The sequence below is a fragment of the Crocuta crocuta genome, unplaced genomic scaffold, assembly GCF_008692635.1.
Source record: "Crocuta crocuta isolate KB4526 unplaced genomic scaffold, BGI_CrCroc_1.0 scaffold526, whole genome shotgun sequence".
NCBI lineage: Eukaryota > Metazoa > Chordata > Mammalia > Carnivora > Hyaenidae > Crocuta > Crocuta crocuta.
The window spans coordinates 174,517-189,885 of record NW_027528811.1 but is presented as its reverse complement, the minus strand read 5'-3'; the positions used below and the strand labels follow the sequence as shown (position 1 = coordinate 189,885).

The 15,369-nt window shown below is 54.1% G+C and overlaps 2 protein-coding genes across 2 annotated transcripts in view; one reads left to right on the top strand and one right to left on the bottom strand.

The window, feature by feature from the left end:
• Positions 1-518, top strand: part of CUNH1orf35 (chromosome unknown C1orf35 homolog) — a 2,056-nt gene extending 1,538 nt beyond the window's left edge. The window contains exons 7-8 of the mRNA XM_077755873.1: positions 29-157; positions 244-518. Coding sequence (XP_077611999.1) covers positions 29-157; positions 244-325 — 211 coding nt within the window. The 3' untranslated portion in view covers positions 326-518. The remainder of the gene's footprint in view (positions 1-28; positions 158-243) is intronic.
• An 898-nt stretch (positions 519-1,416) lies between these two features.
• The window catches only part of ARF1 (ARF GTPase 1), a 14,498-nt gene continuing 545 nt past the window's right edge, over positions 1,417-15,369 (bottom strand). Inside the window, exons 2-5 of the mRNA XM_077755874.1 lie at positions 3,066-3,250; positions 2,867-2,977; positions 2,657-2,781; positions 1,417-2,559 (exon numbers count right to left, since the gene is read on the bottom strand). Coding sequence (XP_077612000.1) covers positions 2,398-2,559; positions 2,657-2,781; positions 2,867-2,977; positions 3,066-3,213 — 546 coding nt within the window. The 5' untranslated portion in view covers positions 3,214-3,250 and the 3' untranslated portion in view covers positions 1,417-2,397. The remainder of the gene's footprint in view (positions 2,560-2,656; positions 2,782-2,866; positions 2,978-3,065; positions 3,251-15,369) is intronic.

Genomic DNA, 15,369 nt, shown 5'->3' with positions numbered 1-15,369 from the left:
CCTCCCCCCCCCCCCCCCCCCCCCCCAGCCCCGAGGGCCACAGGAGAAGCAGAAAAGAGAAGAAAAAGAAGAAAAAGAAGAAGCACAAGAAAGAGAAGAAGAAAGAAAAGGCACACAGGAGTAAGGGGGCCTCCCCGCTGCCCCCCACTCCTGTTGGGTAAGTGTGCCTCCACCTTGGGGCAGCCTGGCTGGCAGGGCAGCCTCACATCCACCCACTGGTTCCCATTTCTGTGATCTCCCCAGGCCAGGGCGTCGCAGGCACGACTCGGACTCCAGCTCTTCCTCGCCCAGCTCTAAGAGGCGCCGCCGCCACCACAGTGACTGAGGCCAGCCCTGCTGACAGCCTCCAGTCAACCATGCCATACCCTGCCCCCCCTGCAGTGGCACTTGAGCTGGCCCCCAGGGGAGGACGGATGGCCTGGGGAAGCCCCGGGGGGCTTTGGGGTGGCCAAGTACAGCTACTTCTATTTTTCTTTAACTCACTCTTTGTACTTAAATAAAGTTATTTTAAGGGGAAAGTATTTCATATTTAAGGGGAAGTTGTCACAAGTTCCAGTAGAAAGGGGCAGGGAAGAATGTGAGGAAGGTCTCCAGTTCCAGTAAAACCAGCCAGAGGCCCCATCGGGAGGACGACGACCTTCCTTCTGGGGGTGTCCTGTGTGGGCCTGTCCCTGGCCAGCGATGTCAAATGCACCAGGAGACTGGGGTCACCATGTCTCACCCCAGGGGACAAGCTGAACGTGTGGATCATGAGGGGCGCAGACTTGTGCCTAGAGCCTTGCCTACCCCACTCCCTGTCCCAAGGGACCCGCCCCCTCAACTCCTTGGAGAGGGTCTGGGTGGGACACCAGCTCCTTCCCTCAGGCCTCTCCCCTCCTCTGCAGGGAGGGGACCTCTTAAAACCCAGCCAGAGAATGGACAGGACCCAGGCTGGATTCCTAATTATGAAATATGCATCTTTTGCTTCAGATTTTAATATTAATCAAACTGAAGACAGTTATGTGAATCTAACCCTGGCCCTGGCTTTTCAACTTGGTGGAGGGAATGGCCAGACTGGGCATCCCCAGGGCAGAGGAGCCTGGACTCTGGCCTGCCACAGTCATACCCGGCTAGGGAGCAGGGGCACCGAGGATGGCCTACATGGCAGCAACAGAGCTTGGCCACGGGTTCTTGCCCGTGGCCCCCTCTTTAGAGGCCAGGTGGTATGGGCATGAGCCTCCACACCCTTACCCCATGCAGTGACCCTGTCGTCCCGCTCATGGCCTGGCACTGCCAGTAGGGAGGCCAACGAGGCAGTCCCTGCCAGGGCACTGGGCCATGTCCACACCTGCTGCAAAGCCAGTGGCCTCTTGCATGCCCTGCTCCTGTTCGCAGAGGCAAGCTGTGGCTGGCGGCACCAAGCACTGGAGAGCCATGAACTAGTTAAGAGACTTTATTCTAGTAGCTATAATTACAGTGCTTGTTCGTCGAAATGAAAACTGAAAACAAGTATACAAAACAGTTGATTACTAATCGTGTATTGAAAGCAGTAAGAGGTTCCACGACACCAAATAAACCAGTTCTGAGGATTTCCCCAAGATAAAGTTGAACGGCTCCAGCTTCTTCAGTGTTTATCAAAATACGAAAGAAAAAAGTAGACGTCATCGTTTTGGTGGCAAACCTGACCCTTGCAGGCTGAGGGAGTGAAAGCACATGTGGATGGGGGGCTCTAGGGGCCCCCTCAAGGGCCCCGGGAGCGGTGGCCGCAGCCCCCCAGCCCATCCCCCCGGGCGCTATGTGGGCACAGGTACGAGGACAAACGTTAGGGGAGGTGGGACCACCCGAGAGCGAATCACGGGGATCCTATCGTGACCATGCAGGATGGACCGCGGCCGGCTCTGCCCCGTCACGTTCCCAACAGGAAAGGGATCGCCAGTGGACAAGACTCTGGCCGTTTACCGCAGAACCTAACCAGGCACGTTTCTCCCTTCCGTGTGTTCAAGTGTTCTCCTTGTCTTGTGTTTTTATCTATTTTAAAAATGCACTGAGTTCAGGTTAAAAACCAACCACCAAAATGGATCCCAACACAACCTAACGTCCAGAGGAGGAGCGCCAGGCTGGCCTGACACAACGACTCCCGGGGGCCCCGTGAGTCTAAAATCCCTTCTCAGTACTGAACAGTGGGCTGATTCTCTTTTTACAATAAAAAAAGCTGAGTAATATTGCATAGGAGTACCAGAAACTGCCTCGTTGGGAACAGAAACTATTTACATTAAATAAAAACCCGGCTGCAGGCTGCGTCTGCACATTTACAGCATGGTGAAGCACACTGTGACCGACCCTGGAGACAGCTTCTGGCACTCACACCACATGAGAGTAAAGCAGGGTGGAAGGAGGGAGTGGGGGGAGGGGCGCGGCTCACTTCTGGTTCCGGAGCTGATTGGACAGCCAGTCCAGTCCCTCATAGAGCCCATCCCCGCTGGTGGCACAGGTGGCCTGAATGTACCAGTTCCTGTGGCGCAGCGAGTGCAGGCCCAGCTTGTCCGTGATCTCAGCTGCATTCATGGCATTCGGGAGGTCCTGGCGGGAGAGGCCCGGCGGCCTTCGGTCAGAGGGCTGTGGGGACTGCCCCTCCCTGCCCCCCACCCCATATGGCCGGGCCCACGGGCGCGCATACCTGCTTGTTGGCGAACACCAGCAGGACAGCATCCCTGAGCTCGTCCTCCGCCAGCATCCTCATGAGCTCCTCACGGGCCTCGTTTACGCGCTCTCTGTCATTGCTGTCCACCACGAAGATGAGGCCTGCAGAGCCACGGGCGTCAGGAGCGTCAGGACGGGTGCCAAGGGCGCCCCCCTCTCGCCCGCAGGCCACAGCCCCTCCGCTCACCTTGTGTGTTCTGGAAGTAGTGGCGCCACAGGGGCCGGATCTTGTCCTGGCCACCCACATCCCACACAGTGAAGCTGATGTTCTTGTACTCCACGGTCTCCACGTTGAAGCCTGTGGGGTACATGACCTCGGTCAGCCTTGCTGCCCCGGAGCTGCCCGTGCCCCAGCCCCACCACTGGCCCCACTCCAGTCTCCTCACCTATGGTGGGAATGGTGGTCACGATCTCACCCAGCTTCAGTTTGTACAGGATGGTGGTCTTCCCTGCAGCGTCCAGGCCCACCATGAGAATGCGCATCTCTTTTTTGCCAAAAAGGCCCTTGAAGAGGTTTGCGAAGATATTTCCCATGCTGTAGACTGGGGGGAGCAACACTGGCCAGAGAAACCTGTGGAGACAGGGGTCCCTAGGTCTTCCTCTATGCCGCCCAGGGCCAGGAGCACAGGGGCCACTCCAGTGATGGATGAGCCTGACTCCTGACAGCTCACAGGGCAGAGGCTGACCACACCTGGTTCCCAAGGGCAGACGTGGAGTCCTGCCCTTACAAGGGAGAGTGATGTACCACCACAGAGCGAAGACCAACCAACCCAAGGCTGTGGCTCTCACAGGACACGAGCTCCTGGACCACGCGACAAGAGGCCAGAAAAAAACCACCGCATGCCAGAACCACACTGATGTGCTGAGTGCGCACCCACAGGCAGGACTTGGAGTCAGACAGCACCTAGGTTCTTGGGCAGCACATGGGCCATGAAGTCGCACAGGGAGCCATACCACGGGCCACATCAGGGACTGCGTTTGTCAAAGGCTCCCCTCGTTCAGAGCAGAAACGCTGGGCCCAAGGGAGTGGTCTTCCATCCCACAGCCGCCAGGGCACAGGAGCCAGCCTGGCCTGACCTCTCCAAAGGGGGGACACTTTCATTTCCAAATAGGCACCTGGGAGAGCTGATCACTTTCTCAAATGCAGACTGTTTGGGAATCTGGATGTTTATGGCTGGCTGTCCTACTGAGACCAAGCAGCCAGGCAGCCTTCAGAGCGCCGCAAGGCCAGCGAGGAGCCTGGCCACCCATCCGTGCCCCCAGGAGCTCCTGGGTCTGCAGGAGACACAGAGGGTACAGGCCCGCTCTCTCCCGGTCAGCACCCCACACAGCCACATTGCCACCAGGATGCCTGTCCATTCTGTGGTCAGTCAGCACTGGGTGGAATGCCCTGCCCCACTGTGAACCTGATGCTCCTGTGGGCCCAGGAGGCCTTCGAGCTGGCTTCCATGCATTTGCTGTTGTTGTTACACTAAGTTATCTCTACACCCAATGTGGGGTCTGGCCTCACAACCCCGAGATAAGCGTCCAAGCTCCACCGTAGGAGCCGGCTGGACGCCCAGCTTCAGTGCGCTTGTGATAGTTTATTGTTATTATCTGTCCAAAAAACAAGTGTAAAATGATCTTTACTGTCACGTTTCCTTTTCTGCAGACAGCCCATTCTCCTAATATACACCGAGGATGACAAACCCTTTGGGGAACACAGAACTGACCAAACACACATATTCAATCTCAGCTCACTGTTGAAATCACTAATGAACAGGTGCCCAATCGACAAAGAAAAAGAAAAAGGGGGAGACAAGTTCTAGAAGCCAACGTGAATGTGGCTGGACTTTCCTAGAGCAACAGACCCAGGGGCTCTGCCACCCATGTCCAGGTGGGAGGGTGTGGGTGCGCGCTGTGTAGGACACAAGGACACAGGTGCCAGGCACACGCACACACAACACCCACAGACCTCCGAGCCTGGACGCACGCTGCCTGCATCTGTACCACTGAGAACATCCATGCAAACCTCCCTCTAAGAAGCCAACAATAGGGGGGTGGCTGGGTGGCTCAGTCAGTTGAGCGTCCAACTTTGGCTCAGGTCATGATCTCACAGTTCGTGGGTTTGAGCCCTGCGTCAGGCTCTGTGCCAATAGCTCAGAGCCTGGAGGCTGCTTCCGATTCTGTGTCTCCCTCTCTCTCTGACCCGCCCCTGCTCACGTGCTCACGCGCTCTCTCACTCTCAGAAATAAAAAAACATTAAAAAAAAGAAAAGAAGAAGAAGCCACCAATGGAAGATATCAAAAGAGAAGAATTTGGGGGGAAGCAAGACAAGACTATTTCAAGGGAAAAACAAACAGAACCCTCAAACCTCACATGGCCAACAAGGCGGGGACCCAGTACCCACAAAACAAGAATGGGGAGTTGGAATACAGCAGACCTGATGGCCAAGGTGAAACCCACAAACAAGTGTGCGTGCGCTATAGATGAAAAGGGAAAATTCGAAGCAATTACCTCTGCTATAGGGATATCTTTTTAGATATGACACCAAAGGCATGATCTATGAAAGAAAGAATTGATGATCTGGACTTCCTTAAAGCTACAATCTCCCACTCCGGGAAAGACCAGGGCAAGAGAATGGGAAAATCAACCAGTAAGAGACACACCTGATTACAGACTGTCATGTAAGAAATGTCAAAAAGGCCACTTAAAACTCGATAACAAGCAGACTGAAACTGCATTTAAGACTTTTAAAATCGGCCAATGACCTTAAAAGACCCCTCCCTACAGAAGATCTACAGATGGTAAATGAGCAGGAGAGGAATCTCCATATCAGTATGTCCTTGGGAAATGCAAATGAGAACCACCAGATGCCCACTGCTTATGACTAGAAGGGCCCAAACCCACCACACCCGCACCAGGTGCTGAGGATGGGGGGGGGTGGGGGGGTGGGCAGGAGACAGGAACTCTCTTGTCTTGCTGGTGCGGACCCAAAACTGTGAAGCCACCATGGCAGGGCTTGGCGGTTTCTCACAAAACCAAACATTCTTGTATGATGCGACCCAGCAATCGCACTTCTGGGCATTTACACAAAATCCTGGATGCAGATGTTTATGGCAGGTTTACCCACAACTACCCAAACTTGGAAGCAGCCAAGCCGTCCTCCACAAGGTGACAGATTAAGAGACCATGGTCCATCCACACAAGGCAAAATCAATCAGTGTTAAAGAGAAACGCACCACCCAGCGGTGAAACGCCACAGGGAACCTTAACCACATATCACTAAGTGAAAGGAGCCCATCTGAGAAGGCTGTGCACCGTGTGATTCTGAGTACACGGCACTCTGGGAAAGAAAAACCACGAAGACTGGAAAAGGATCCTCCCAGGAGTTGTGGGGAGGAGAGTTAGGGGCAGGAAGGGTGACTCGGAGCACCGAGGGGGTTAGGGGGCTGAGCTGTCAGGTCGGTGACAGCCTGACAGCCGTCACATGACGGGTACGTGTCATCCCACACTTGTCCACACCACCAAGAGTGAGCCCTTCCGGAAAGGATGGGCCCTGGGTGCTGCAGCATCAACACGGGTCCCCCTGGTGGGGACACTGCCCTGAGGGGGCTTGGTGCCTTCCCCAGGGTTAAGCTGTGAACTGAAAACAGCTCCAAAGGCTTGGGGGTTGGGGGAAAGGGCAGAAATTATTAATCGAACAGCAACGCAGGAAAGTGTTGTATGGGGGGAGATTCTGACACAAGAAACCTCCAGCCTAGAGGAGCTGGGGTACGCACACAGATGCAGTCTGAGAACACGGAGGGTCCCAGCACTCTACCCAGTGACACAGCAGTGCCCTCAGCCAAGGTGGCAATGCAGGGGAAAGGCAGAGCAAAGGTCAGGTCCTTGCAAGGATGTGGAGGAGGGAGGCAGAGCTCAGAGAAGGGGACACGCCCCATGCATGGCTTTACAGTGCCGCCTGGCCATCCCAGGGCAAGGGAAAACCCAAAGACAGATACGCCAAAGCCCAAGGACGAAAACGAACAAAGAGAGAGAGTACTTAAAGATTTCCTGTGGGAAAACAAGCCATCCCCACCTGGCCCAGCAGCAGGTGATCCTCACTCCCTTGAAACGCCCTTCTGTTACCGCTGGGTACCCAGAAGCTGAGGTCAGACCTGCAGGTGTCAAGGGCCAGCCCACACTGTCCAAAGTGTCATCAGCATGCTCTCCTAGAGATGCGGCCATTGTGGTGAAGCCGCAACAGGGGTGATCTCAGGGAGACGGGAGGGGGTGGGCTATCTCTACTTGTTCTAGCACTAATGTAAGAATCTAGTTCTGATCATCACAGGGTCCTGGGGACCAAGGAGTGAAAATGTCACCTGCACTCTACACAGCCCCCACATGGGCAGGTGGACCATCTCAGGGTAAACCTGCCTGTCCACCTCCTCCTCCCAACGTGCCCTTGCCAGCCCCCCAAAACCTCACTTGCCCACACACTGCCCCTGGCCGGATGGGCCCTGCTGAGCCTGCATTACCAATGTGGCCCGAGTCCTTCCCTGTGGTTTATCAACACACCAAACTCTTAGAGACCCAAGGGAACGGGGTGAGCGTGCAGTCTTGGGCTTAAGACGCCACCACACATGGCAGCTGGTCTCTCTCACCCCAGAAGCATCTATACCTGCACCTGGCCCATGGACCCTGCTGGCTCCTGGCCTGTCCCAGAACCATTTACTGTTCTGCAAAAGGTCAAGGCCTAACAGAGTATCTGCTGTAGGAGAAGGTGGACAACGACCACACAGCCATCCCATGGCCTTTCTAGGTCACACCTTCTGCCACCAGAATCCCTTGAGCTCAAGTCAAAACCCATCTTTCTTGTTTACGGTGATGACCTTCTGCATCAGCGAGCAATGAAAACAGACTTTCTCAGAAGAGATCCTCCAGTCCCACAGCCCCACAAAACAAGTTCTCCCTGTTAGGACCAGAAACAACATAAAGCAAAGACTTTGGCAGCCCACACTTTCCTATGGGGAGGTCTGTGCGGCTACACGTCAAGACCAGCAATGGGGCCTCCGTGAGGAAGCCAGTATAGCCAGATAAAAATGTAGCTTTGTGAGTTTACGTCTGTTCCGCTCCAATAAATGAATCCTACATGACCAGTTCAGCTGCTGAAGAGAAAAATAGGTACCTGTGACCTCCGCTGTACCCCCGGCCTCTCCGGTTTCAGAGCAAGCAGAGGAAGAAAGTCTGTCACCTTCTTTAAAACCATCAACTAGCACATGTGGGGGACTCAGAATCTGTACCAGCGAACACCAACACGACCTGGGCTGTGTGCCATCACAGCCAAGAGGAAATCATCAACCTGGAGCTCGACCAGAAGATGAAAATGTGACCCACGGAGGTAAACACATGAGGGTTTGGGCTCCATTCTGCGCTGCAGACATGATGTGCTGCTCGGTCTCCTCTGTAAACGGGACTCAGATGAACGAGTCCCCTGCTTAAGTGAAAAGCCGGGTGACATCTCAGCTCTTCTTCTTTCAGCCTTATTTTTAAAATGTTTAAATGTTTTTCACTCATTTTTTTCAGAGAGAGAAAGAGACAGAGAGCGAACGAGCAGAGGAGCGGCAGAGAGGGAGACACAGAATCTGAAGCAGGCTCCAGGCTCTGAGCTGTCAGCACAGAGCCGGACACGGGGCTTGAACTCATGAACCTTGAGATCATGACTTGAACTGAACTCTGACACTTAACTGGCTGAGCCACCCAGGCGCCCCCTCTCTTTTAGCCTTTTTCAATGTCAAGTTTATTGGGCTTATATATAGTAACATATGCAACCCCACAGCTGATACCCTCATTTTGATTTTTCCAAGTTCATATACATTATGAACCATTTCTTAAGGGTTTTATGAACTAGCAATTGCTTCGAGCAGCCACCTACGTGAACAGATTATCAGTCACTCAAAAGCCCCACCCATCCCTGACATGTAGATTTTAAGCATAAAATGGGTCCTCAGAGTTCTGGGTGACTCAATACACTGAGCGTCCTACTCTTGATTTCAGTTCACAGTTCACGTCTTGATCCTGGGGTCATGAGATAGAGCCCTGTGTCCACAGTCAGCGTGGAGCCTGCATGAGATTCTGTCTCTCTCAGCCCCTTTCCGGGGTCACACTCCTTTAAAAAAATTAAGTAAAAATACATATATAAATAAAAGGGGCTCTCTAGTTTTGTAGGCCATATGATCACATGTAATCCTGCAAACTGATTTTTGCACACCAGCTCAGGACTCCAGGGCCTCAGCTAAACAAACAAAGCCTCAGGCCATCCATCACCCTGCCCTTCAGCCCAACACTGACTGCATTCCATAGCTCTGGCTTCCTCTGCAAAGGAGTACTTTACCTTGTGTCCCTAGTTTGTACACTTAGTGTACCAGGAAAACTGAACGGGGCAGTACTAGTGGTAATCAGATACACCTCAGTCCTAACACAAGTGTGACAAACACGGGAATCCACAGTCAGAGGGAACAATAACTAGAGCCTGACACACCCAATGGATCTAATTAAAGGAACTGATGTTTCTTATTTCCCATCAGTTCCATTTCTATAAGAGACAAGTAGGTTGTATTAGCTTTAAGTATGCAACAATGTGTCTAGTGTTATGTGTTCACAACAACTAGCTAACGTTCATCACCACACACAGTTCGCTGGTACTTTCTGCTGAAAACTTCCAAGGTCTCCTCCTCCCAGCACCCTAAACCATCCAGCACTGTCAACTACTCACCGTGCTGCTCACTACTTTCCAGGACACCTCCATCTTCCACCTTTACCCAGCTCCTCCCCCACCACATCCCAGGACACCTCCATCTTCCACCTTCACCCAGCTCCCCCCCCCCCTCAGGACACCTCCATCTTCCACCTTCACTCAGCTCCTCCCCTACATCCCCCACCACATCCCAGGACATGTCCATCTTTCCTTCCGCCTTCACCCAGCTCCTCCCTCACCACATCCCAGGACACATCTACCTTCTACCGTCATCCAGCTCTGCCCCCACCACTAGGAACCCTACTACCTACAAACCTTCAGGGTTTTTAAGGGACCCAGTCAGGCCTGAGGGGCTGGCCCCTGTGCACTGATCCCTCCCACCCTCACCTCTCACTTCACACTCAGCCCTGAGGCTGAGAGCCAGGGTGGGACCTGGAAGTATGACTGAGGGCACAACCCCTGAGGTCAATTTAGCTGGCTCTTTGCCAGCTTCAGATTGAAAGTGAAATGCAACACCCAGAAATGAGTTTCCTTATCACTGCAGCTCCTGTCGACAGTAACACAGTAACGTGAACACCCTAGGGCCACTGTCCACCAGAACATGTACCCGTGGGAGCAGCCTAACTGCACCCAAGGAACCCTACTCTCCACCAGTAAAATCAAAGCACTGAACAGAACATGTTTACAGTTTCTAGTTCCCTCTTATTCAAAGGCTTACACTTTTACTTACTATGTTCTAACATAACTATCCTCCCAACTCTTCACCAAAGCTATGTTCTTCTGAAATGTATAGATTGGAGCAAAACACTAGGGGGCACCTGCGCGGCTCAGTGGGTGGAGCAACCGTCTGACACTGCAGCTCAGGTCGTGATCTCACAGTTCGTGGGTTCCAGCCCCACATCGGGCTCTGCGCTGACAGCTCAGAACCTGGAGCCTACTTTGGATTCTGTGTCCCCCTTCTCTTTCTGCCTCTGCTCACTCTTTCTCTAAAAAATAAATAAGCATTAAAAAATCCTAGACAGACCAGCCCAAGGTAAACAATATCCACATAAGCCCAATGAATACACGTGTCATATGGTCTCCAACTAGACAAGGATAGATGAGACACAGTCCACGCAGGACCCTGGACACATGTGTGACCTCTGTTTCTGGCTCCTGCAGTAACAAAGGCCCCTGGGCTGGACATCTGACCCCCACTCTACTCTGGCTTACACCTAAGGGCACAGCTACCTTCTCTGACCCCACATACAATCAAGTATAAAAGACTTGTTACTGAAAAAACCCGAAGATCAAAAAAGCAAATTTGCATCATACTGCAACATTGAAATGCACAACAACTTGAATGGAAAACGGGGAAAGTCAAGTAAATTGTGAACACAAGGCAAAGCAGCATCTGAGAAGCCAAGAGCAGCTGTACAGCACCAATCAGCCTCAGAAACGTCCTACCACCAACCTTGCTGATCTGCAGGCGTGAGTTACTGGTCTTCCTCAAGCCCGTTAGAAATCAGAGGACCAGCCGCAAGGGGATGGGTCCAAGAGACCCTGAGGCCCCACCCCCCAGAGCCTTCTCCAGGAGGTGCCTGCTCAGCCACTGATGTCACCGTCCACAGGAAGCAGTCCTTTGGCTCCAAGCTCAGCACACTCACTCATGGAGAGCACCACTGGGCAGGAAGGCTGGACAACACACAGCGAACACAACTGGCAGACGACGAGGTGGGGTGAGGTGTGAGGAACGCCAGCACGTGCCCAATGACTCTCCAGCACAGTGAACCAACTGTCAGGGGCGTCTCTCCCACAGGGGTCCCCACATTCATAGTGGGGTCCTGAGAGGAGCCCCTAAAACCTACCACAGAGGTTCTGAGGGGCCGGAGACCCCCGTCCACATCCTCGAAGGACAGAAATGTTTGAGCAAGCCCTCCTGCAAACCACAGGAGGTGGTGGGAGACTCTGAGAATCTCAGCAAAGGGGCCAATCCTCAGTATCTGTCTTCAGGGAACCTTGAGGGACTATTAGTGAGAACAAAATTAAAAACCTGCCGCCCCACCTCTTCTGGGAGAAGCCTGCCAGCCTCCACCGGATCCCCCACCGGCACCAGCTCCAAGCACTAACCCTCCAGCCCTGCCAGCGACCCCAGGCAGCCCTGGTGCGGGGAGACTCTTGTTTACATGCCTAATCACACCATCCTCTGCTTGAACCCTCTCGGAGGTCCCCATCGGAGGTCCCCACCGACCCCTCAGCCGGGCCAAGTCAGCACCCTGCCTTCACACTCTAGTACCACCATCCACAGGACACCATCTCTCCTACCCCTCCCCACAGGTCTCCCACCAACACCAAACCCCAAAACATAACCAAAAACCTCCTCCTGGCTCCTTCGACCCAAACCCCAGAGACACCCACAACCTGTTCCCCTCATCCCCAAATCTATCTGCTTCACCCCTCACTCTGAAAGGCACTCCCCCCCAGCACCTGCCTATGCCCTGGCACCCTCGTCTCCCCTCTGGCACCAGGAAGGGCTCGCTAGGCAAAGTCACACCCGCACACCACCCACTGGGGAGGGTCCTCAGAAGGGTCAGAGCAGACATGCCCACAGAGCTTCACCGTGCCACCCCACCATCCTGAGAGGAAGCCGGCAGCCAGCACAGCTAGAGTATACCCCATCCTGCGGCTCCATCCGCGCATCACAGAAAAGTCACAGGATAGTGAGTCGCTGGCGAGTGTGAGCTCCCACACCATAAGCTCCGAGGAACCACCGCCAGAGACCTGGGAGCACTGCGGACCCACAAGGTCCCCTCACACACACAGGGCGGCTGCGTCCACCACGCAGGCCGGTTTCTCCTGGAAACAGAGGGCAGCTCTTGGGATGGTTCTACAAAGAACAAAACACAATCTCCCTTGATTTACAAGGTATCTGCATTCCTGGAAAATTCAGAACATCTATCAAAACTGTGTGCAAAAAAGAAAAAGTGCTGCTTCGGTCCACAGAACATGATGAAATGTAGGAAATCAGAGACCTTTTATGATGTGGGGTCACGAGGAATGCACTCTGCCCTGAAATACCATTTCTGGGGGCGAGGACCACAGGCCCACAGCAGATCTCCCCAGAACCTCTCAGCCCTCCTCACCTACTCCTGGCAGTTCTCCAAACCGCCAGGGAGAGGCTTTCTGTTCCTACGAGGTCCACAGGACCCCGCGCCCTGTTCAACTCACTGCCCCAGCTCCCTGGGCACCCAAGACTGACCGTCAGGGACAGGAGGAAAACCGTAAAAGCACATCTATCGGGGCCCAGAGGTTAATCACACACATCTAAACATAGGCTTCTCCTAAAAATGAGTTTGTCAGGAAGAAGCCATTGGGTCAACAATAAACTCCACGCTGATGCAGTCTGATTGTCCTTGACATTCCAGTGAGGGAACCAAGACTGACAGTCATGGTCAACTGCTTTGGCAAAGAGGACTCGCCCTCAAGTACCAGCAACAGAGGGCTTGGTACCTTTTCGCCCATCTCTCCAGGAGCTGGCAGTCTCCCATCACTCGGACAGACAGAAGCGCTAGAAGCTGTAATTATTTTCAGCAAAGTTTTACCACCAGACCCAATGCAACAGACAGCATTTTAACTATAAATTAACGGAGTCAGTTAACTAGGACCCTGTGCTCACCTACAGATGACAGGAAAATTCAATGGAAGACACTGTTGATAGTAATTTTTAGGACGGCCTTCGTTCCGGATCCTGTGATGGAAACGCTGGCACGTCTAACTCACTCTTCACAAACGAGACCAGATGGCATCTTGAAACTGTTTCCTCGGCCACTGGAAGAAGTCAAACTGATGGCACACTGACTTCACGGTAAAAGCTTTCAGGACATGAGAACCAGCACCCCCAAGTTTTCTGTTCACCTTCCACACACAGCACCACGAGACTGATTTCCTATGTAACGCAAATCAAAAGGCATCAGGCATTTGCCACAGGATGTGCCTTTTGGAACCCTTTACAGCATCCCCTTTGGGGAGCAAAACTTACTAAATCCTGACTGAACGCCAATTAGTGTTTCCCAAACCTATCATGCACTTGCAACTTCTGGAAACGTGTGCGGACCATAACTGGGCGTCCAGTAATTTATGGTCATGCTGAGGTCACCTCTGTGGCCTTGAGAGATAGAGAAGTCTGCCTCCTGAACAGAATCACTCCCATGTTTGTTAACATTTCCCTGCTGTCTGTTTCTGTTGCTGCTTCCCGCCTTTAGTCAGGGCTGCCAAGCTTTCGTGGCCACAGTGTGCAGAGCACAGGTCCACGGGGACCCAGCGAAGGGTGGCACGTCCTGCACCAGTCAGCTTTGCCACTGCTTCAGACTCCTGGAAGGAAGCTGGGCAGGTAGCACTGGGGCAGGGAGGGGAGCGGGGCTGAGGGACTCCTAGGAATCAGGAACTTGGATGCTTTTGTGCCAGCTCTGCCATGCTGCTTTCTGCTGATCAGGCCACCTGACCCCCGAGAGTGCAGACCACCTTCTACAACAGTGACAGAGCCGTAAAGCTGCAGGGAGTGCTGTTAACAGTCACACACCTACGTTTCCTAGATTCCTAATAACCACCAGAACAGGCACTGAGTATGCAGGGGTGCAGCTGAGAGGCTACATACACTGGGACCTAGAATCACCCCCCTCCCCATACACGCTCAGGATGCAGGGGGGCAGCTGAGGGGCTACACTGGGACCTGGAATCACCCCCTCCCCCTACACGCTCAGGATGCAGGGGGGCAGCTGAGGGGCTACACTGGGACCTGGAATCGCCAACCCCCACGCTCATAAACTTCGCAGAACTGTTCTTTACTCCACCAGCAGGCAGGGTTCTGGCCAACCCTCTCATGGGTCAAAATCGCTTCTAAAAGACCAAAGAGCTGCCACACCAACGAGGAGCAGGGAGTGCAAGAGCTCAGCTCTCTCTGGTCTGAGACCCAGGCGCACTTGGAGGAATCTGAAGAAAACGGCCTCCACACTCTCCAACAAGTCAGCACAGCTTACTATCTCGCACACCCGGGTTTCCATGTGACTGTAACATCACCTCCGGCCCACATCGACTTTACTGGAGCTGATGGGACAGTGAGAGTGCAGTGGAGGCGCCGCTTGGCAAGTCTGAGTGTCCTCTTGAGCACCCAGGACACAAAGCAAGTAGCTAGACCACATGACCTACAAAGCAGAACTGTGAAGGGTCCAGAACCAGCTTCCCCTTCTGCTCACTTTCCTTCCAGGCTGATCGCTCAGCACGTGAGTCAGCTGTTCCCCAAGCGGGACACTTCCAGTCTTGTGTCTGCAGACAGGGGCCATGGCAGGGGGTCCTCCTGGAGACAGGGACGTGTGCGCTGGGCCCAACAACCAGAGACCACCTCTGCACTCTGACACGGCCGGACTTGGGGTTCATACACACACACACATTCCACCCTTCCATGCGGACCCCGCGGGAAACGGCGCCTGCACACACGTGGTGTCAGAGGAGCCACGATGCGGCCTGGCAGCTCTCAAGCGCGCGCACACACGCATGCACCACCAGAACGCAGGGCTGACCATGCACACGGCGGGCACACAGAGGCTCGATGACCACTCTCCCGCTCACTACTTCTGAAACAAGACCGCCGGGACACCGGAGCGGAAGCACCCACTTCCAAGACCCCCTTCCTGCTGCCACGGGCGCTGCTGCGGTCCTGCCGGACCGACCCTCACACAGCTGCTCGGTGACTGCAGGACATGGGAAGGCGAGGACAGGTGGAGCGGGCCGCCGCACGGCTCCGGGATTCGGCACTGACCGGCAAGCTACCATCTCCCACGCCCGGAACCACCCGGATTGTGCAACAAGTAAGGGCCCCCGACAGCCCGGCCACAGCTACACTTCGCAGTCGCCAACTCGGAAGGAAGGGTGTTCTCATCTCCGCCAGCGGCGGCCAGGAAGTCGGCCACAGCTTGCAGCAAGTTTCGGTAAAGGGG